Source organism: Pimephales promelas, chromosome 11 (assembly GCF_988280905.1).
Source record: "Pimephales promelas chromosome 11, fPimPro1.hap1.1, whole genome shotgun sequence".
NCBI classification, from domain to species: domain Eukaryota; kingdom Metazoa; phylum Chordata; class Actinopteri; order Cypriniformes; family Leuciscidae; genus Pimephales; species Pimephales promelas.
The window spans coordinates 25,129,731-25,154,739 of NC_142779.1; the positions used below are offsets into that span (position 1 = coordinate 25,129,731).

The 25,009-nt window shown below is 37.7% G+C and overlaps 1 protein-coding gene and 1 long non-coding RNA gene across 3 annotated transcripts in view; one reads left to right on the top strand and one right to left on the bottom strand.

Annotated features, from left to right (window-relative positions):
* pcdh15a (protocadherin-related 15a) overlaps positions 1-25,009 on the bottom strand; it is a 409,861-nt gene that overhangs the window by 45,220 nt on the left and 339,632 nt on the right. For both annotated transcript variants that reach the window (XM_089117218.1, XM_089117217.1), the window contains 4 exons: positions 15,814-15,923; positions 15,448-15,588; positions 12,555-12,682; positions 685-900 (listed from right to left, as the gene is read on the bottom strand). In XM_089117218.1, the coding sequence (XP_088973344.1) occupies positions 685-900; positions 12,555-12,682; positions 15,448-15,588; positions 15,814-15,923 (595 nt within the window). The remainder of the gene's footprint in view (positions 1-684; positions 901-12,554; positions 12,683-15,447; positions 15,589-15,813; positions 15,924-25,009) is intronic.
* On the top strand, positions 21,012-22,654 carry LOC148977192 (uncharacterized). The gene is made up of 3 exons (XR_016145653.1): positions 21,012-21,480; positions 22,079-22,147; positions 22,567-22,654. It is a non-coding gene; the product is annotated as an uncharacterized LOC148977192 (long non-coding RNA).

Genomic DNA, 25,009 nt, shown 5'->3' on the forward strand with positions numbered 1-25,009 from the left:
AAGAAGAAAATTTCAAATGGCATTTAGAGGCTTTTTGCATCTGAACTCTTCATATCCAGATATTCAATCTGGATTTTTTATATTTCCTCTGACCAAACAGCAATAGCAATCGTAATAGCAAGTATATCAATACTTGGTTTTTAATGTAATTGGTCAGTAACAGTGTAGCAGCCAAATGAATGATTATAGAATAATTCTACTTCTAATCTAGTGGAATGACAAACATTAATGCCATGATGTTTAAAACCCTGATACATTGCAATTCGAAATCCCTCTTATTTTATTAGGCATTCATTAGCTCCAGAGATTTCTGGGAATTATACAATTCACTGGCTGCAACACTTCAGGAGATATAACAGCATAAATAATTTAGCTGACACAAAAACAGTTAATTTCTATATTCATTACTGCACTAAGTAGTGCACAAATAGCATATGCTCATCTGCATGCAAACATTTACTGAAACATAACATATTTACCAAACCATACCGACACTCTGGAGAGATATTTTCACTTACTAACAGTGCAGATTGTTATGTGATTTAGACTCATTTTAAATTAATTAGACCTAAAATCACTGAATCACATGTTTTTTTTTCTTAAAGCCACATGTTTGAGTGGGATCTCTCAGCTGTGTTTGAATCATCTTTTTACATGAACTGGATTTGGTCAAAGGTCACTCACCACCACATCAGCCCTGCTGCTCAGCCCCTGCCCGTAGTTGTCCGTGGCGATGACCTGAAACTTGAAGTAGGATCGGCGCATGTTTCTGAACATGATGGCGCTCTTGATGATGCCAGTGTACGGCTCAATGACGAAACTGTCCTGCCCCTCGGGCGCGGGAGGGATGATCAGTCTGTAGGCCATCTTACTGTAGTTTCCAGTGTCGATATCTGTAGCCTGATGCACATGAAGTTACATAAAGAAACATATTGATCATGGAAACAAATATCGTTTTGAGAAATTCACTTTTATATAAAATATGTGGGGTGGTGATGGCACAGTGGATAAGACACATGCCTTTGGTGTGAGAGACCCAGGTTTGAATCCACTGTGAGACACCAATGTGTCCCTGAGCAAGACACTTACCCCCCTAGTTGCTACAGAGGCGTGCGACCTCTGACATATATAGCAATTGTAAGTCGCTTTGGATAAAAGTGTCAGCCAAATTCATAAATGTAAATATAACTGAAGAACTGGATTCCTTAAAGGGTTAGTTCACCCAAAAATGAAAATTCTGTCAGTATTTACTCACCCTCATGTTGTTCCAACCCCGTAAGACCTTCGTTCATCTTCGGAGCACAAATTAAGATATTTAAGATATTAAGATCGCTCCTGCATACAGTCCATAGGCTTCTTGAGGGACTGGCTCTTGCTGTCTCCGAAAAGTCATTAAAGACATCGTTAAAATAGTCCAAGTGACTACAGGGGCTCAATCTTAAGTTTATCAAACGACGAGAACACTTTTGTGCGCAAAAAAACAACAAAAATAACGACTTTATTTCAACTATTCGTTTATTTCTCCCTCTAGTCAGGTTACTAGTTTAATAGCGTAAGCTTTTGTTATTGTACGTCACACGCATCACACACACATGACCAGCGTCGGCCAATAGTGAGCCTACGTGTGACGTAGCTTTACGCAATCACGTTAACTGACTTACAGGCTCATGGAGAAGGACGTGAATAGTTGAAATAAAGTCGTTATTTTTGTTGTTTTTTTGCGCACAAAAGTGTTCTCGTCGTTTGATAAGCTTAAGATTGAGCCACTGTAGTCACTTGGACTATTTTAACGATGTCTTTAATGACTTTTCGGGGACAGCAAGAGCCAGTCCCTCAAGAAGCCTATGGACTGTATGCAGGAGCGATCTTAATATCTTAAATATCTTAATTTGTGTTCCGAAGATGAACGAAGGTCTTACGGGGTTGGAACAACATGAGGGTGAGTAAATACTGACAGAATTTTCATTTTTGGGTGAACTAACCCTTTAAAAGGCCTTTGGAAAGATTTACTAAACAGAGCCAATTAGACTGAGACCACTATCCCATAAAAGCGCAGATACGAGTGGAACCTTTTGCTGTTGATTTACTGACAATGTGCATATTAAAGGGGTGATGAACTGAGAAATCAAATTTTCCTTGAGCTTTTGATATCTAAGAGGTCATCATATTATAAGAATATCCTGTAAGTTTCAGAACTGAAAACATCCTTGTTAGTCCAATAAAAGCTTTTATTTACACCAGCCTCTGAAAACGTTTCGTTTTGAAAAGTGAGAAACTATGACGTCGAAGGGGTTAAAACACCACCCCCGCAGAAGAAGATCAACACCTACTTCAACACGGCCGGTTTAGCCCCGCCCACCGATTCGCGCATTACACGCATAGCTAAGTAGCCTAACTTACATGCCTACCTCGTGATGAAACCGGATCGTTCTACCGAGCAATAAAGAATATTTTGCAGTGCCTGGTTGTAAAAGAAGACAGTCGCTGCATAAGCTTCCTCTGGATTCCAGTAGGACTTCATGGATAAACTTTATTTTTAATGACGTTCCAGCTGATGAGGGTAAAACATCGTCGTCTGTTCGCTTCATTTCAGTGAGGATTGTTTTGTAAACAAGACTGGATTTGCAGACCGATTAAGAGTAAAAAACGGTGCTGTGCCGTATATTGGATCTGACAGGAATTGTGCAACACACGGACTCTGGGTCGAACATGTATGGGCGAATCCGGTTGCCATTTGACAACATAGGACGTTTTCCCCCACGCACACCGACGGGTGAGTGAAACTCATTATAATATGCAAAACCGTTATCCACTCACAGCAGTGGGCGTTTATTTCCAAGTCTTCAGTGCGACACGCCCATAAAAACGACCGTTTTTTAGGAAGGCTCACAACTTGGGTACAAAATAGCCTATTACTTATTCATTTTGATGTTTTTGAATGCAAAAACCAAGCAAACGTCTTAAGTTGACCTCAGACAACAATATAATAACATTTTAAAAGCCAGTTCATGACCCCTTTAAGAAAGAGAGAAGTAACAGCTCATTTCCATAATGATCAACGCAATTTACCAAAGAGTAGCGCAAATTAAAAAAAAAATAACATGGCTTGGCAAATTATATGTTCGGAAAATGTCTTTCTTCATCTGGCATTCCAAATAAATAAAAACACTATTGGAGAAAATGATCTTCCTTCTACTAAACGCTCTCTGTTCCCTATGAAAATACTCCAGCCATATCATAAAATTGGATAAAGTCCCCTGCAGTCAATAATTTGAACCCTTAAAACTCACCTTTGATAATCAAAAAGACATATTTAAATGTTTTTTTTCCTTTAAAAAGTGATTTATTCATGCCTTAAAATAGTCTGAATGTAACTCTAAACCCTTGCTTCATTTAGCAGGCCGATACATGAAATTATAAATATGCAAATTAGTCCCCGCCTCCACTCACTCACACCAGCTCGGACTACTGGATCCGCTCAGTCAACAGTAGTAACTCTGCTACGCAATAGCAAGTGGAAATACTGGTTTAATTCAGTCATAATCTTTGAACAAGACACTGATTCAGAAGAAGAGGAAGAGCAAATTACACCTACAGCCTCATCTACAAGTGGATGTATCAGAATATAAATGTTTTATGTATCACTCTCTACAACGTCGGACACATAAAAGTAAATTATATGACTAGCCTTTGGCTTGACTACATTACAGAACAGCTAATAATGTGTTGCTAATGTTACATAAACCATGTTCCTGTTCGCCACCTCATAGTCTCAGCTGACTTCTAAAAATCCTACACTATCTCACGAAGATTCGTACGAATTCGTACAAGTGATTCAAAAGTGGCTAATTCGTACTAATTCATACGACCTCACTAGTACGAATTTGTACGATTTGTCTAAACCCACGTGACGGTTATGTTTAGGGGCGGAGTCAGGGGTAGGTCATTCGTACGAATTCATACGAATTGGCTAATTCGTAAAATATGTACGATTTAGCAAAATCGTACTTATTCGTACAAGTGAGGTCGTACGAATTGTTACGAATTAGCCACCTCGTAAAATTCGTACGAATTCCCGTGAGATCGGGTTGAAATATCAGCATCCTTTGAACATCATAGAAAGTCAGTGAAGAAAAGCCCCGCCCCACCCGATATATCGGGCCGATATTTGCGTGATATTTTTACGTGTATCGGAATCGGCCGATACGCGGCTGCTACGTTCGCCGATAGTTTTTTCCCGCCATTATTTATAGACAGCCGGCCACCGGCAGCTCTGTGCTGCTGCTGGAGATGCTGCCCTCCCCCACTAGCAGAGTGCAACCTGCTCTTCAAGAGACTGGTAACTTAAACTTTCAAAGGATCTTTTAAATGTTTGACTGCTGAAAAATTGCCAAACACTTTGAAAATGGAAACACGTTGCTCTATAACTGTTATGCGCTTGCAACTATTTAGCTAAGCAAGTTTGTGGGTCCAAATGGAAAATGCAAATGCCTCGTCTATAAATCTTAACTGCTTGCCATTGTGTTAGGGAGCTGCAAATAGCTAAGGTGTAGGCTATCCGTTCAATATGCATTAGGGCTGTCTATGAATATTCTACATTCGACCCGCGGTTGCAGACTAATAACGTTACCACAGTTGCACACTTCACTCGGAGCGCTCACTGTCGGTTTTATATACTGTGAATCTTCAATCACTGAATGAAGCCTGCTATATTTGGGACAAGAGTCGCGACTCGCAACCTTAAATTGCTTGCACAAAACTCTTAATCAGCACTCAACATTTTTTTGTTGTTGTTCATTTAACCGACACGCAGAGAGCATGAGAGCGAGAGAGAGAGAGTGCCTGAGCGAGTCCGGGCGAGACAAAGTGAGCTCTGCGGTCTTGGCCATTAGTTGATTTACTTGCTTTTTAATACGTTGTCAAATGTGTTTAAACTCAAATAAACTATATAGTAGATATGTCTCTTTGTATTAATGTGTTCTGTTATTGACGTAATGTGCGTCAATGACAAAATGCACAACGAGATGTTCGAATGTGTTTTTTTAGAGGGAATATGCAAACGCCATTTGAGCAATTTTGACAGCCCTAGTATGCATACGGGCAGTGGTGTAGTCTACGTGATACGCAGGTATACGCCGTATACCCACTAGAAAATGTCAAGGATTTGCGTATACCCACTAGGAAATGTCAAAGATCTCCGTATGCCCACTTTAAAAAGCGTGAGGATTCGTAACAACATCGTTTTGTGAAATACATTTCCTACGACATCAGCACCCAAACGTAGGCGACAGAATTCCGTGTTCCCTAAGTAAGTTCTGTTATCAGATTCAGCGCGCGAGCAGAGAGCACGTCAAAAACAGAGGACAGGGTGTGTGTGTGTGTGTGTGTGTGTGTGTGTGTGTTCGTGTTCATCTGAGCCTCATTGGTCTGTCACTGCTCGTCAATGTCAGAATATTTGAGATGACAAATCAAATCAAAGTAGGCGGGCTTTAAATTCACAGACGCTGAGCGCGGATTTCAGCAGAGCAACTAGACGCTTCAGTTTACGGGCAAGTGCAAGATAAGATGTAAGTGGCTAAACTTCATATTTTACATTTTTTTAGGTCATAAATGTTAAACGAATGACAAAAAAAAAATAATAATAATAATAACCAGGCAAACTAATATAGTTTTGTCTAATTTCGCCATTTTGAACTGAAATAAATAGGCCTGTAACGTGACTCATGCAATTTAATAGTTTACTGTCATTGCGAGGGGACAAGAAACATTAACAAAGACCTTTTCATCATTTTAGCCACAAGAGTAATAACGAATGTGTACATATTGAGAATATAATAAAAATTGTAGCCTTTAGTAAGTTACATTAAAAAAGCTCATCGGGGAAGAGAATCTACTGCCCACTGACATGGTTTTAAAGCTATTTCTTATTCTTTTTTTGGTCTTCAAACGTCTTGAAATGCACATCAGAGAAATTTAAAAAAAATTGAAGCCCCAACCTCAAATTTAGGACCTCTTTGATTATAAAGCCCTGTCTATGGCCCTGTAAGATCAATGTGTAGCCTATATGTTTTGAATGCATTTAATAAACTTAACTACCTAGCTTTAGTAGCTTTCAGTGAATAAACGTGTCAGAGAAAAATTATTCATAGGGAAAATCCACCTATCAGTTGACCCCATGTTTACTGTCTTCACTGACTGATAAAAATGAAAAGCCTATATCAGTCAAAGCTCATCTTTAGGAGGGGAAGAGACAGGGCAAGATAAAAACAAAGAGAAAAAGAGGGTGATGCTGATGAGGAGAGAGAAATAATCAGCTGCCCACTGACATGGTTTTAAAGCTGTTATCTATTATTATTATTTATTTTTATTTTTTTGGCCTTCAAAACATCCTAAAATGCACATATGTAGATCAGAGAAATAAAAATTTTCTCAGGGAAACCCTGAATCCCCATGACTAACCTACCTCACATTTGGGACAACAGTGATTATAAAACCCTGCCTTTGCATGTAATGAAACTGGTTAATAGTGAGCATTAGATCCTAAACTAAAGTGTTACCTTTTTTTTAGAACAAATCCTAAGTAATGATCAAAATCCTATGGCGCCCCTGCTTCATGCAACCTGTCAAAATCAACGTTTTGTATCACTTGAAGAAAATATAAAAGAAATATATTACTATTGCGCAGTAGAGTGTAGGCCTATTTCAAGAAGGCCTAATAATACTAATAATAGTTTATTAAAACACACCAAAGCTCAAATTTACAACAGTTTATATGATAAATAAAGTAACTCGATGGAATTATGAAAAAAATTGCATAGTAAAATGTAATTTTTAAAATAATAATCAAATCTATTAAAACAGAATTCTAAAGGAATATCACACAAGTTTTGAAAATTTTTCGCAAATGGGTGGTAGTGGCAGCAGGGGGGGGGGGGGGGGATATGCTGGTATATCACAGTATACTCACTACAAAAAAGTAGACTACACCACTGCATACGGGTGCTGTAACGAGCACTGGTCATAGGATTAAGTAATGTCAACGTTGTTCTGTGCTTTTTGTGGGAGATTTATTCAGCGCCCACCAGGCTGAGGTTTGGACGTGTGTGGTGTGTGTCTCCCTCGCCATCGCAGTGATATTAGAGACTTGACATGCTCATTTTATTTTGATAAAGTATTTTACTGGGCACTTTATTATGCTGGTTGCTACTGTGTGCAATAGTGTAATTATTTAATTTATGCTTAAATATTTATTTTCAGCACTGAACTTTTTTTTGTTCTACCTCATGTTTTTAATATTTGTTAAAAAATGTTTATCTACTTGTTCTTGTTGTACCTCACATGTTTTTACTATTTGTTAAATATTATTTTTTTGAAGTTAATTAAATGTTACTTTTATTAAATTGAGACCTGTAACATTTGTTAACATCAATATATCGGAGCAAAATATATCGGCTCCAAATATCGGCTCAAGAAAATCGGCAGCCCGTATCGGTCATCGGCTAAGGCTGATGGGAAAAAAAAAATCGGTATCGGCACTAAAAAATCCATATCGGTCGATCCCTAATATCCTGTAAGTTTCAGAACTGAAAACGTCCTTGTTAGTCCAATAAAAGCTTTTATTGACACCAGGCTCAGCAAACGACTCGTTTTTAAAAGTGGGGAACTATGACGACAAAGAGGATAAAACGCAGAAGAAGATCAACGCCTACTTCAACACGGCCGGTTTAGCCCCACCCACCGATTCGCACATTACACGCATAGCTAAATAACATAGGCCTACCTCGTGATGACAAACCGGATCGAGTTACCGGGCAATACAAAATATTGTGCAGTGCCTGGTTGTGGAAGAAGACAGTTGCTGCATAAGCTTCCTCTGGATTCCAATAGGACTGCATGGATAATCTTTATTTTTAATGATGTTCCAGTTGATGAGGTAAAACATCGTCCGTCTGTTCGCTTCATTTCACTGAGGATTGTAAACAAGACTGGATTTGCAGACCGATTAAGATTAAAGAACGGTGGTGTGCCGTCTATATTGGATCTGACAGGAATGGTGCAACACACGGACTCTGGGTCGAACATGTATGGGCGAATCATTCCGTGAGTCATGCGAGACGCCCATAAAAACCGAGCGTTTGTTGGGTAGGTTCAAAACTAGGGTACAAAATAGCCTAGTAGTTATTCATTTTTATGTTTTTGAATGCAAAAAACAAGCGAACATCAAAAGTTGACCTCAGACAACAATATATTAAAATTTAAAAAGCCAGTTTTTAACCCCTTGACCCCTTTCGTTAACAAATCGTTAACAAAGCAAACTTAAACCGTGTTTGTATATCAATCCTGTCGATCACTTTCTTTATTCCACTCCTCATGTTAATATTAAAATATTTGCCCAAGAACGCTCAGGTAAGATGAGGTAAAATGAGAACGACCTTCTATCTGTACAGTTTTGACATCATTGCTCGCTGTTTTGTTATAATTCTCATGCACTGACTCGTTCACTAAGCTGAAGAGCCAATCAGAGTTCTCTTTCTCACTGAGAGCCTGGCGTCGATTCTTCAAATACAAGTAAATTGACTACCGCCAACCTGAGTAAATGCCAATGCATAATTTATTTAAATTTTCTCTAACCATACATTTTCGCCTGAAAGGGAAACTCCAACAAAAGCATATGCAATGAGGTTTCACTGCATGTCTTTAGTAACTGAAAGTAGTTTTTAATGGAGAAAAAGAGTTTGCACTGGCACCAGATGTTAGTAATTCTGGCTCTTAAATAAAAAGTAATATGTTGGCCAAACCCTCCCTTGAAAAACCTTGGTGGCAGAGATAGAGAAATAAATACATTGCAGCTTCCACTTCAGCGATGACCTAGAAATGTAATAATCCCCATATATCAGTTTGTGTGTCTTAATGCTTTTTATAGATGCTAAAAGACTCAATTGAGATAACGGTCACCTTGCAGGGGAACAGAGCCCAGTGGGTATTTTACAGGTGTCCGTCACATGTCTTCCACATTGACAGAATGAAGAGAGAAGCTGTCTAAGCACAGTTACTAAGATGTGGGGGGAAGCGAGTAGATTTGAACAGCGAGAGAGATATTCAATAGTGTTGACAGGTGTGTCAGGATGTGAACAGCAAGTTCTCCTCTTTAAAAATGAAATATAATATACTGCAGACACCAACACCTGCAGAACATTTCCAAACCCCATGAAATAATAACCATTTTTCCATTGTGCATTCTGACAGTATTGTTCTTAACAACAAGCTACCTCAAATCTAATTATCAAAATACAACAAACTGTAATTGATATCATGTTTTGTGGTTAATGCAATCTCAAGTTTTACTTCAGAACTGAATTATGTTTTTAAGTTTCTGAGAAAAAACAAACAAACAAAAAAAAAAAACATAAAAAAGTAAATTTTCCCAGCTCACGAGGCTTCTATAAATGAGATCAAATGAAAAAAAGAAAAAAAAATATGTTCTGCTGTAATTATACGGTCTTGTACTGTAATATCTATATTGATACATTACTGCTAAATATGTTGTATTGTAATTTACTAAATAATTAATAATAAAGCTAATTGTGATGAAGAGGCAGAGGCGGACGAATCCATTTGCAGTACTTTATTAACGCAGGTAAGCCAACAGAGGTAAACAGACATAAACTCAAGGCCCAAGACAGGAAGGGCAGGTAAACTAACTAAAGCCGCTGAAAAGGGCAATCCAAAGGAGTAACAAACAGGCTAAGGTCAGAGGCAGGCAGCAAAGGTTCAAAGGCGAGTAACACAGTCCAAGAACAAAATACCAGAGCAAATACAAGAAGACTAGCATGAGACAGAGTAACGGTAAAAAAAAGACTTCACAAAGGAACAAAGAACATAGCAGTCCAGATAAAGGGGAGCTGAAAGGGTGCACAGGTGGGGCTGATGAGATGATGGCCAATTAATAAGGGGATAATGAGAAGGGAAGGAGTTCTAATATGCAGGAGAGAGGGATCTGATGAAACCAGGAGGAGGCGTCGTTGAGCGTTCTGTGACACTAATATTATATTATAATAATATAATATGTAGTTATTAGGAAAGTATATAGGAGGAAAAAAATACAATAGAAGTCACTGCTGTCGACTGTCTTGTTACTTGTCGACATTCTTTAAAATATCTTATTTTGTGTTCAGCAGAATAAAGAAACTCATAGGTTTGGAACAACATCAGGGTGAGTAAGTGATGACACATAATTTGGGTGAACTACACTTTTAAAGGGATAGTTCACCCAAAAATTTAAATTAGCCTATTATTTACTCACCCTAAAGCCATACAAGGTTTATTTGACATTCTTCTTTCGAATACAATCAGAGTTATGTAAAAAAAAAAAAAAAAAAAAATGTCCTCACTCTTCCAAGCTTTATAATCGCAGTGAATGGTTGTTTTGAAAGTCCATAAAATTGCATATATTCATGATAAAAGTGCTCCACACTACTCTGGGGGGTTAATAAAGGCCATCTGAAGCAATGTGATGCGTTTGTGTAAAAAACAAAACAAAAAAAAACAATAATATTCAAGTTGCGCTTTAGATTTAAGTGAAAACCATGTTTTTGTTGGGCCAGAAGCTAGTTATTTTACTTTATAAAAGTTTTAAATACAGATATTTTTCTTACTTCTCCATCTTTTTCATCACTCACTGTACATAAACTCAACATCTGAGATATTTCCATCAGCTATATGTTCAAGAACTGTATATTCTGTATATGAAAAAGTTTTAAAAAATGTTAAAAACTGTAATATAGATTTTTTACATATATATATATATATATATAAATTTCAATCAGCATTACTGAAAATGAACCCACTGTCACTGACCACTAATGGACAGACACATTTGAAAAAATCCTGATTTAAAACTTGCAATTCTAAAATCGAATTTTAACTTTTAACCAATGTTCAATCTTTATATTTTACATAGAAATTATGAAACACTGGCAAAATATTAAAAAATGTAAATACAATAGAAAATATTGCTTGGTTCTGTGTTTAGAGTGAAGTGCTGCCATGCTTCCCTTCAATGTAGTGTTTTTTTTTAATAATTTTTATAATTTTATAATACTACATGAAGAGCTTTACTGTCATTTAATTGGATAAAAAAAAAACGTCCAATCTCATGGACTGCAGGCTTTAAACTAGGTGAAATGCTCCAGAAGTAAAAAAAAAACAAAAAAACAAAAGGGGCTGGTGTGATGTCCATTGTAATGGACGACGAAATATTTACACTAAAATTGGACACATTAAATTGATCAAGTGAACTTTCCTATTTAAAAAAAAAAACTTTCCAATTAAAATTTTAGATTCATATTGTTACATAAAAATCCATATCTAATAAATGGTCTTCTTTTGAACTACTAATTCATCAAAAATAAAAATGGAACAACCATGAACCCAATGCGTCATCAGTCGTCGGAGATGGCTCTGCCGTTACTGAGTTTTTACAGGATTTCTCCATGACAACGACTGACAATCAGTACAGCTGTTCTTAACTTTGAGGAATGATGATAATAACATTCCTTACACGAAATGTATGTCTTTTCTGATTCGGAAAGTTAATTTATTATACCATTTCTCAATTTCAATAACTATAGTATTATTATAAGTGTAAATAAAGTGGTGGTGTTATTAGGCGCTAAATTTAAATGTTTAACCGTTTGCGAAGCCATCTCGCCGGTTATTTGCGATGCATTCTGTGAACTTTCTCGTAGCCCTCCTTTTGGAGTGTGCCTCTGAAAAGTCTCCGTTTCGAGGGCTATGTAGCCCGGCCCCTACGCTCTACCCCTCGATCTCAACAAGAATCGGGACACCCAACCCTTAGACGTGATCGTGCAAAACGGAGGGGTAAGGCCAAGGGGTGAATTGGGATTGAGCCAAACATCAAGCAGCAAAACAACAGCAGCAAAACAGCAAAAGCAATATTGATAATAAGTAGAAATGAGCAACAAATCAGCATAATAGAATGATTTCTGAAGGTGATGCTGGAGACTGGAATAATGATGCTGAAATTTCAGCTTTAGCACATTTTTTTTAAAATATTACGAATACAGTTTTTTAACTGTATTATTAATCAAATAAATGCGGTTCAAACTGGTCTGCTAATAGATTTCTTGGCGAAACAAAGGTAGGAACATTTCTGAAACATCTTTATTTCTCCATCTTGCATGTTTTAACTGTTGCGTCAAGTGTGATGTGAAAACATTATGGAAAAATAAGACGAAATAAAAATAACAATGAACACAAATTAGATTTTTCTGCCATTGGCAAACACGTGAACAGTCTTTAAAATTTAGCCTTTTGTGTTCTACACAATGGCCGAAATTTGTTTTGTCAATGCTAGTGTCTACTTACCTACTGTAGCTTCAACAAATCCGTTAGTACCACTGGATGAGCATTATGTAACCTAACTAATATTCATGAGTCTAGCCTAAGGTTTATATTGTGGCCCCATAACATTTCAGATTGTTCCTACCGCTGCCAAGGAATAAATAACACATAACATATGCACATATACTCACCACAATTTTCAGTACTGTGGTGAAGGTCTTAGTGTCTTCAGTCACACCACCGATGTAAAGAGACCTTGTGAAGACAGGAGGATGATCGTTCTCATCCTGAACGTCGATAAATACCTTAGCTGTGTTTGCTATATTTAAACACACACACAGGAGAAACATACCTCAGTTTGTGGAACTTTAAGCCCTATTTGTCACAGTTAAAAAAAGAAAAAAAAGTAGCATTAATATAAACACACACACAACTTCAACAACCCTCTTCACACTGGCAGACGTGAAAAATATGCTCTGTCAGGAAGCATTTGTCTTCTGCTGCATTAAACGACAATATATAAAGTCATCTGAGTAGATCTATGCGCACACAGGGGAAAGCGCAGATGAAAAGCTGTATATCATTGTTCAATATTGAGAGAAAAGAGAGAAATGAAGAAAAACAGGATGGTAAGTGAGAGAAAGAGAGAGAGAGAGAGAGAGACAGAGAGAGAGAGAGAGAGAGAGAGAGAGAGAGAGAGAGAGAGAGAGAGAGAGAGAGAGAGAGAGAGAGAATTTGTGCCAGTTATGTACAACATTTATATCAAAGAGAAAGTAAGACACATGGAAGGACACACACACACACACACTTTGTCTCACTCTCATGTACAGTTTGTCCTGACAGAGGCCTGTGATGAGCTCACTAAACTTCTAAGTCAACATGAAATGGAGTTTGCAACCCATTTCATTTCTATAATGTGACTCATTACTGAGTGAATATTTAATAAGAAAAATATTAAACGACAACACCATACATATAAGATTGGACTTTTTTCATCCATTGGGATTTAACTGATTCATGAAATCTGGGCATGACTTTGGCAATTGGTACTTGAAACTACTTAACACCTGTGACACTTTATAATGAGGTCCCATTATTTACAGTCTTCTCTGAATTGCTAAAACACATTTCTCGAAACCATCACCCACTTTCTCAAAACCAAATCTTCAAACTATATTCAAAGAACATTTGACTCTTCTGTTAAAATCAAATTGACTCAAAGCCATTTTGTATGTGCTCAAAATCAAATAATGCTTTCAGATCATACACACAGCCAGTCAAAATATAAACACAGATCATTTACTAGACACTACATCAAAAAAAGAAAAAAGAAAAAAGGAAACCAGAGCATCCACAGTATGCAGTTAGAAAAAAAAGTATATTGTAACAGAGCAAATTCATTTTGGAATCACGTAAAAAGTATAGTAATCGCAACTTAAAGTAGTAAGATGAATAAATCGGATACTGTATGCTGTATAAAAAAATAAATAAAAAAATAAATAAAAAAAGAGATGTTATGGCAGTGGTTGGCCGTTCCAGTAGTGTATGTATGTTAGAGCTTTTACCTAATCCTAATTCAGCCATCATGTGTTGCCAGGATTAAAGAAATTTGCAGAATCGTCGCCTGTAGCTTAAAATAAATGGCAATGAAACTGGTGCTTCAACAAATCAGATAAACAGTCAGAATTAATCAGCCAATCTGATTTCAATTTGACTGCACCGGGGCCTTCTAACAGATGTACAATAACGTCAGCATTTTCCCAACTTTTGATTGGATGGTCAGAGCGTGTAGGCTAACAGTAGTCAGAGTTAGCAAACTACATCTATAGCGAACTTCATAAGCTAAAATATATTCCTGAAAATGTAATAGATTTTCAACCCACAAATTAATGTTCCTCTCCCTCCTTGACCCCCAGCAGTTTCAAACAATATCAGGAAAAAAATCCCTTATCCAGCTTAAAACAGAGTCACAGAACTCTATTCAATCTGTCCGGGTAAAAACAGAACTGACTGTAATGTATGCCGTGTCTATGCCATTATCAAATGTGTATTGCAAAATATAATCTGGATCCATAAATAAGTCCTTAAAAGTGGGTCCTGATAAAAAGCGCTGTCTCATAACATTAAAGATTGAACAATCCCAAAGAATATGTTTTAAAGACATGTTGATAAAGCATATAATAGGACACTCAACTGCACTAATGTCTTCCTGTAGGCTCTGGCCTGAGGACTTTGTCCACATCACAGGTTATGTCGTCTCTTGCCAGGGAAAGGGAAAAACCCTTGAGTCTGACAGATCCAGACTTGGTAACACTTCACACCTTGCTCTTTCACTTCCTCATCCTATTCCTTCTCGTCCATCACCTGGACACACATACTCTCTCTCCTCTGAGATTGTTTCCATTTATTGTTTGCATCAACATTCATTGCACCTGCGTCACCTGTGCACGCTGAACTGGCTTATTCTGTACTGTTGGTTTGATCACATCATTAGAAATGAACAAGTTTTAGTCATTGTGTGTAAACTAAAACTGTTTTATTTGTTTAACTTTTGCCAGCACTTACCTTTTTTCAACACAAGTGCATCACAGTCTGAAATGTGTTTCAGTGAGTGCGAATGTGCCTCTTGACATATTTTGTGAGATTCACCAGAATATATCTTAACTTATAATTTCATTTTGAAATGTGTGGCCATATACTATTCTATACCAGCCCATTCTCACCCCCAAGGCGTCACTTAACTGACGCCTTGGGAAGCATTTGGACATGCTTCAATATCTGACGCTTTAGGCGCCCTTTAGCGTCAGTTAGATGACGCCCTAGGATCGCGTGTACCCTACCCCCACCCCACACCTAAACCTAACCGCGTCCTCTAACTGACGCTTTCCTTTAGCATCAGTTAGATGACGCCGTAGGATCGCGTCATGTAAGTGACGCTAAAGGGCGCCTAAAACGTCAAATATTGAAGCATGGTCAAAGGTGACGCCTTGGGGTGAGAATGCGTTGTCTATACATAGAGTTATTCAATATAATGACTTTTATATCTTTCAAATACTACACAAAGTGCTTTAGTGTTGTTCTTACTTTTGGAGGGAGCGCGTAGGTTGGCAAGGATGATCTCAAGGGAATCGGCCTGCACACGGAGTACATAACTGACCACAGTCTCGTAGTCCAGAGATTTATTTGTGTAGATGATCCCGGTGCGGTTATTGACTCTGAACACACCTGCAAACAAAAACTGATCAGAGAACAGTTCAAAGTGTCTTCTACACCAATGATGAGCGCTCAGGCCACTAGAAATTCATGGAAGTATTTTTCCCCCACAAATCCCCGGTATAGTAAAACTCTATGTGTGCCTGTTGGTTCCAGTTTGTTCTACATTTTATTGTAAATTTATGATGAATTTGACCAAATTTACTGAAGAACCCCATTTGCATAGAGGTTACTCACCTCCATCATTTCCACCCACTATAGAGTAAAAGACGGTGGTGTTGACAGCTACGGCCAGAATCAATCCCACAGGCGTCCCGACAGGAGCGTTCTCACTCACCGGACTAAATCTGCACAAAACAGCAGAATTAAACCATAGAAAATGACACATTTCATTTAGCATTTAAACAACACACAGCTGAAGGCAGTGGAGCACTGACATTTCTTATGTGATTATAGTTTGCTGTTATATATTGCATAAACATCAGAGCTGTTTAACAGACCCTACACCCCCACAAAAGATCTACAGAAAGCACAGAAAGAACAGAATGACTTAGCATTAAGAGGTGAAGATAGTTTAATTACTGCATTCAAAAGCAGCATACATGAATCATGGGTCTAAAGAAAAATCGATTTCTAAATCTTTTGTCTAAGCTAGTGATTCTAAACTAAAATGTCAAAGGTGTGTTCTGATAAAAAATATAGCTAAGCATGGAAAATGTTAAAATGATTAAGCTAAAATGATAAACTATCGTCAATAGTTGTGTTTGCAAAAATAAAGACTTTTAAAAAAGAAGAAAAACACTCTCCATATCTTTTGTTATTGCTGTCAAAAGCTGAACATATTTTTTTTTTTTTTAATTGATGGGTCCTGCTTTCTGTGCACTTGTCTACAGACCTCCCAAATCTTATTGCATGGTCTTTGTGTTCACAGCCCCTCTCGGGACTTTCTCAGGACTCCCAGTCCATTCAAATGTCTCCTGCCAATATGTTTTCAGAATTTGATCTAGCGCATTTCACGGATGATGTCTTATCTAGAATCGACACTGGATCACTGATTGAAGTTTTTAATAAATCTTGTACTTTTACACATGATAATGTCGCTCCACTTAAGCTTAGGATGACTAAGTGTGTCTCCTAGCCTTGGTTAAACAATGATACTCGCACTCTCGCAAGCTGAGCATAAGTGGAAACGAAGCTTCAGATCTCTTATGACATCTTAAAGTTGTGCTAGAAAAACTACCAAAGAGCTGTGAAATATGCTAAATCCATGTTTTCAAATTTCTTACACGGTTTGGCCGTTCGTCCACACGGAAACGCAGTATCAGGTCACTGAAACCGAAGATTTTTGAAAACTCCTGCCAGGGTGAGTATTTTCTGAAACGCCGGTTGCAGTGTGGTCGTGTATACAGTAAAACCCGAGTTTTTGCGCCGCTGACGGCTTCTGATTGGCTAAAGTGGCTTTACGGTTAGGGTTATATTGCTGCCTGCTGGTGTTGAATGCTCTTGACAGAGCTTGATAGCGTGTTTTTGCGTTGTCATGTGGACAGAGTTTTTTTAAAAACTCCGGTTATAAAAATACCTGTCCTAAATGTCACAAAGTCAGCCACACTGTCAGAGCCCCAATCACCATGACCTGCCCACTCATTCACAATCACCAGAGTACTGACTCCCTGCACCTGCACTCCCTCATTAACACAGCCTACATATTCCCAGTTCACCATCCACTCATTGTCTGGTCTTGTTACAGCTACCAATGCGCACCGTTAGACTCCTTACCTGTCTACCTACCTGTGATTCGTCTTGTCAAGCTTCCAGTATTGTGTCTGTCTTTGACCTGTCGCCCTGTTCCAAATCTCCTGTCTTCTTGTTCACTTGTCACCTGCACAGAGAATCCACGTCAATCTTCACCAGCTTAGTCACCCTCAGCAGTTAACAAGTCACCAACATCTGGTTCCCACTGTTTCTCACCACTCTGCTCAATAAACACTGTTATCACTATAACACCTGTCTGTTTCCTTCTGTGTTTTGACAGAAGACCAGACCACAATGCAGAGTCCTGCCGAAACAAGAGAAGAACATCCACCAGATCTGTTTGCCGATCTTGTGCAAGCAGTTGAATTGGAAAGTTTCATTAAGAAAGCTGTGCGTATCTCTCAACATTTTCAGCCTGCTCACTTGATCAACCTGCTCCACATCCTCTGCCCATCTGTCATCCTTCCAGCACCTGAACCCATGCCAGTCACTGCATATCACCTCACCAGAGCAGAGAGTCAAAAGAGACAATTGCAACACTTGTGTTTGTATTGTGGGGAGAAGGCCATGTAATGCCCAATGGTGAGTACAATCCAGTTTCTCCCCAAAGTCGCACTACTCACTTGTACACCTGTCCAAATTCTTACCCAAACATGTCTTAGACCTGAGCCGATGAGTGCTTGAAATGTACCAGCTCAAGCACTCATCGGCTCGGGTCTGAAGGGAATTTCATCTCTCATCAACCTCTCCAAAGACCTCCGGAGATAACGCTGCTCCCAGGAACTAGCTATCCATTCTCGGCAAACTGCTGGGCCTTGGTCGCATTCATCACTTCTCCCCACAGTAATGCTTCATGTTGGCTGCCTGCATGAGGAAAAGATTACATCCATGGTGCTGGAGCAAGCAGTTGGCGACCCATTTACCACGTCATCGGCAATGAGACTGCACCATCGATCTGATGTTTGGGGCTACTCCACCGAAGGGTAAGGTATCCCCTTTCTCCATCCCGGAACAGAAGGCCATGAAGAAATACGTTCAGCAGGCTCTCAAACAATGTTTCATTTGACCATTGGCATCCCCTGCCACTTCCAGCTTCTTTGTAGCCAAGAAGGACGGAGGCTTGCGGCTGTGCATCAATTACTGGGCACTCAACTCTCAAACCGTCAAATTCAGATTTCCTCTTCCTCTTGTCCCTGCTTCCCTGGAACAGCTCTGTGGGGCTTGCATCTTCATCTTGCATGTGTATAGCGGTGAGTACCTCCACCGCTTCGTCATCTACATTGACAACATCCTGATCTACTCCCAGAAACTGGCCGAAATTCAACCAAAGATTTACCCAGAATTACAGTCTCCTCAGCTCACTCCCAATCATGGTCGAGGTTGACACCTCTACCACCGGGGTTGGAGCGGTACCATCCCAGCGGCAGGGTGAGCCTCCTCGACTCCAAGAAGCTGTCCTCGGCGGAGCAAAATTATGATATTGGAAATTGTGAGCTGCTGGAGGGAGCTCACCACAATTTCAAAGTCATCCCAGATCACTGAAACTTGGGATATCTCAGAAGCCGAGCAACCCAAGACTAGCCAGTTGGGCTCTGTTCTTCACACGGTTCGACTTCATCGTAACCAAGCAACCTGGTATCAAGAATTGCAAGGCGGATGCCTTGTCCCATCTGTATCATCCTGAACCCAACTCCAGTCACCCATAACCTGTTCTCCCTTCAGCCATGGTAGTCAGTCCGATCCAATGGTCCCTCGATGATCAACTCCTCCAAGCCACCCACAATGAACCTGCTCCACTGGGAGGTCCTGAGGGATGGTTGTATGTTCCATTCACATGTACTCAACAAACACCTCTCTGGGCTCTGGACACCCAGGCAGCCAGCGAACCCTCTTGCTCTTTCAGGATCACTACTTATGGCCCAACATGGCCCAGGATATCTCCCGGTACATCAAGGGGTACCCAGTCTGTGCCATCGCCAACACACAGAGGAAGCTACTCGAGGGTAAGTTAGTACCTCTGCCAAAACCACAACACCCCTGGTGTCATCTGGGTATAGACTTCATGACCATCTTTCCTCTGTCCAACCATCACAAATGTGTATTCGTAATCATAGAATGATTCTTCAAAGCCAGCAAAGTCCCCATCAAGGGAATGCTTATTGCGTTCAAAGTAGTGATCGACCGATATATCGGCCGGCCGATATATCGGGCCGATATTTGAGGTTTTTACGTGTATCGGAATCGGCCGATACACCGCTGCGCGTTCGCCGATAGTTTTTTTTCCCCGCCGTTATTTATAGACAGGCGGCCACGGGCAGCTCCGTGCTGCGGCAGTTCACGTGCCCCACCCTCCTCCACTAGCAGAGTGCAACCTGCTCTTCACGAGAATGGTAACTTAAACTTTCAAAGGATCTTTTAAATGTTTGACTCCTGAAATATTGTCGAACACTTTGAAAATGGAAACACGTCGCCCTATAACTGTTATGTGCTTGCAACTAAGCAAGTTTGTGGGTCCAAATGGAAAACGCGAATGCCTCGTCTATAAAACTTAACTGCTTGCCATTGTATTAAGAAGCTGCAAATAGTTAAGGTGTAGGTTATCCGTTCAGTATGCATTAGGACTGTCTATGAATATTCTACATTCGAATATCTATTAATTTTGAAGGTGAAAATTAATATTTGAATGTGGAAAAACACGCACGCGGTTGCAAACGTTACCACAGCTGCACAGCTCGCTCGGAGCGCTCACTGTCGGTTCTATAGGCCTACTGTGAAACTTCAATCACTGAATGAACTGAAGCCTGCTATATTTGGGACAAGAGTCGCGACTCGCAACCTTAAATTGCTTGCACAAAACTCTTGTTTAGCACTCAACATTTGTTTGTTGTTCATTTAACCGACGCGCAGAGACCTTGAGGGCGAGAGAGAGAGTGCCTGAGCGAGTCCAGGGCGAGACAGAGTGAGCTCTGCGGTCTTGGCCATTAGTTGATTTACTTGCTTTTTAATATGTTGTCAAATATGTTTAAACTCAAATAAACCATCTAATACTAGTAGTTACCCTGCAAACATGCCCCCGCGGGGCCGACGCTGGCTTTTTGTGGGCACAGTGGGCTAGGGCCAGCCCACGCCAAACCTAAACAGGCCCAGTGCGGGTTGCCCAGACGAGGCCCACAGCTTTGGGCTCACTGCGGGCTATCAGTGAGCAGCCCACACTAGCGGGCTGCCCACATTAAGCCCATGATGGCCCACTGTGGGCCATCCCATTCGGGCCCATGAGCAGGTTTTGCACCTTTGGGCCCATGCGGGTTTAGTTTAGGTAGCCCACATTTAGATTTGCCCACATGCCCACAATGTCGTCAGTACGTCCTCTAATCATAATAACTTGGTAATTTTAATTCTCTTAAAAAAAATATATATATATATATATATATATATATATATTAAGAGAATAAGAAAGCACTAATAATATATATATATATATATATATATATATATATATATATATAAAGAGAATAAGAAAGCACTAATAACTTGGTAATTTTAATTCTCTTAAAAAAAAAATTAAACAATTTAAATATATATATATATATATATATATATATATATATATATATATTTAAATTGTTTAAAAATGTTTTATTTTTTTTAAGATATATATATATATATATATAAGAGAATAAGAAAGCACTCTTTATATAAAGATGGTAATGAAATTACGGGCCTGTTGCAGTTTCATTCCACACTTTATGTTACATATTTATATTACACGTTGCTCTTTATATTACATGTAGGCCTTTATATAATACAGATGTCATGAAATTGCTTTACAATAAAAGTAAAAGCAAAATGGTATTAAAAAGCATAATTGTCAACTGAATGGGTCATAGAACTACACAATGAGTTTAAATTCATTATATAAAATTAAAGATATTTTAAATTGTTAAATGTTATAATTCTAGATGTTTATTTAAATGCTGCGTGCCTTTTGACGTGTTCTATGGTTTCAATATGGGCGTACGTGCGCGAGTCGCATTCAAATCTGATTCAAAGACAGGAGCGCGCGCGAGCAGATGGAAACCATGGAAACGAGGAAACCCATCAACTGACAAACAGCAAACTAGCGTCTCTCACTGTTGTTTTCTCTGCTTTCAGGTAAGTCTAATTACCAAAATCACACAAATAATACATACAAACCTTCCTGATATATGTCTTACGTGTAATTGATACACTTCTGTTGAATATTTACTTTATAGAAATAGTTTTGTGTCTTCGATAAAGTCCGTTAGCATCTGACTGAACCGTTTTCAGAAGAGCTAACGTTAAGTTGTTTACGTTACAATTGAGCTCTTGTTTTACATAAGTGTGGGTTTTTAACCACATTTTTGTGTTGAAAACAGTTTTTGATAGTTTTGTTTTGCTGGTAATTTGTCAATGGGTGATTGGAAGTTAGCTAAGTTAATTTATTTAACCTTGAAAGAATTCATTGTAACGTACTTAATGACGTCATTTACAAATATTGGCAATAAGTGATTTCAGAAGGAACAGGAAAAAAACACAACAAAGGGGAATTATTGTTTAATCATGATAATTATTTCATATGCATTATTGCACAATATATTACCTTAAGATTTTTTATGTATATTCTTTAGCTATGCTCTAGCTTGCTTCCTTGTATTAAACCCTTTGTTCTATTGTAAATTCAATGTAATATTGTTGGCTCTGTGACACATTGTATGTTATTTTCTTGAAGATCATCATAGATGTCCTGCTGCACCCCCTGGGGTCCAAGACAATCTCCACGGCTATGACCTCGACTATAGTAAGCAAAACTTCATACATACTGTTTAATTGTTGTGGGTCTGTAGGATTTATGATTTTGAATGAAGTCTCTCACTTTAAATTCATTAACTACAGTTTTTTTCAGTGACATTGTACTTGAGAAGCTAAATAATAGGTGGCAAATATAATGTTATAATAGTCATAGTTATAATAATTCAGGATAATAGTCATGGGTATATATATATATATATATATATATATACAGTATATATATATATATATATATATATATATATATATATATTATTATTATTATTTTTTTATTTTATTTTTTCTCTGGGTGTGTTTTTAATTATGTTGGCCAATGAGACACCATACTGTCCAACTCAAAGCTATTTTTTTATGTATGTTTGACTGATAAATACTGAAATTCTTTTTACTTTCAAATGCTGAATTCAGGGGGTTATGGCTGTGCTCTTGTTACCAGATGAGATATCATTTGATCCTGTGATTCTTCAGGACAAGATCTTGATGCCATCCACACCCACATGACGAAGGTGAGTTTCACAATAGCTATATCACCATCACAAACCAAGAGGCCAAACACAACAGGCCTTCATCCATATGAACTCACCCATATGTAGGAATAGGTTCCGAAACCCGGTATTAAACATTAAACGGGCCCTGGGGCCAAATTAAGGAAGACTGCAGTATCGATAAGCTCAGATGTTATCAGTTCTGCTGACGGTACTGAAGAAATTACACACACACTATTTATTATAGACATTATCTTGTGTCATTGTCATGTGTTTTTCAGGCTGGTTGTTTGTCATATTGTAAGAGTAGAGAGAGGCTGTACCTCAGTGAAGACTTATTTTACATTAGATAATTCAATTTCCGTACCTGATAAGTTAGATTTTCCGAAAAAACTTCATGCACTGCTTATTTCAATTGTATTTTTCTTCTATTGAATTTATCAATACTTGTAATTTGTTATAATTTTCAATGCAGATTCACTCAATAATCTCTTGAAATTTGTTTTTATATCGCAATATATATAGCAGCAGATAAACAAAATATTTTATTTAAGGTTTTTAGTATTGTGCAGCTCTAATATTGAGCATTTAACCTGATTGAACCTGGAATTGTTATAATAACCTGGAATAATTTGTGATACCAGATGTATGATTATGTATGATTGATTTTGAACTGTATTTTTTTTTTTTTTTTTTTGCAGGTTTTCTGGGATCCACAGTGGAAGGCATCAAGGCGTGAGATGTTGGCTGGACAGATGTACCTGTACACCACACCGACCTCTGCTTTTACATGGATGGCGGATTACTATCACTAATCTGTAGGTGTAACGTATTCAGTTAAAAGTATTCAGGTGTAAAGTAGTCACAGAGAGAACGTTTTTTTTTTTTTTAAGTTTTAAACTTTTTTCTCTTTCACAAAAAACACTGCAGTTACAGCTTTTCAAATTCTTCATTGGAGGTGTACAAATAATTTTCTTTTTTTCAAATCACAAAAAGGGCTGTGCAAAAATGAATTGCAATTAATCGCATCCAAAATAAAAGTCTGTGTTTACATAATATATTTGTGTGTGCTGTATATAATTATTTTGTATATATAAATACCTATGCATGCATGTATATATTTAAGAATTATTTGCACTTAAATTCTGTGTATATATATATATATATATATATATATGAATACATAATCTATATTATATAAATATAAATATTTTATATATGAATAACACATTTTCTTAAATATATACATGCATGTGTGTGTATTTATATATACAATATAGGGCTGTGTAACGATTAATTGCATCAAAAATAAAAGTTTGTATTTACATGATATATGTCTGTATAATTATTTTGTATATATAAATACACACATATGCATGTATATATTTAAGAAAAATGTGTTATTGATATATCAAAGATTTATATTTATGTATAATATTAATTTTGCATACAGTACAAACATGCAAATATTTCTTAAATATATACATGCATGTGTGTGTATTTATATATACAAAATAATTATACCCACTACACAAACGCATATATGTGAACACAAACTTTTATTTTGGATGCGATTAATCGTTTCACAGCCCTAATACAAAATAATTATATACAGCACACACAAATATATTATGTAAACACAGACTTTTATTTTGAATGCGATTAATCGCAATTAACTTTTGCACAGCCCTGTAAGAAATGTATGCTGACATTTAAGGCACGGCCACACGGGGTTTGAGCATATGTGACTGTGAATGAAAAGTGAAGTGTGACCACATGAGAATAGCCAAACAGTATAGATGATTCACAAAATTATACACCAAGAAATGTGCATAATTGGCCAAAATGTTACTGTTTATCAACAAAAATATGACCCTATGAGTTTGGTAATTTTTAGAATAGGATTTGTGCACCTGCAATGAAGAATTTAACTGATGTTTTGTGTAACTGATGTGTTGTGTTTGTGAGAGAGAGAAAGCAAAGAAAAAGAGGTTTGCAACTCGTAAAACATTTTCTCGAAGACTAAAAATCTACAAATTGCACTGTTATAGGGACTCTGTTTAGCTTCAATATTACTAGATATAATACAGTGTCAATCTTATTAACTACTATTTATTTTGTATAAAATCATATACAGTATACAGGTAAAAAATTTGGAAACATTTTGGAAGAAGTCTATTCTGCTTATCAAGCTTGCATTTATTTGCATTTATTTAAACAAAAAAAAAACAGTAATATTGTGAAATTTTATCATAATGTAAAACAGCTGTTTTCTATGTTTCTGTTTTTTTATGTGAATATATAATAGTGTAATTATATTATATATAATAACCTGAATTTAATGTTTTATGTTTTGTAATTAATAA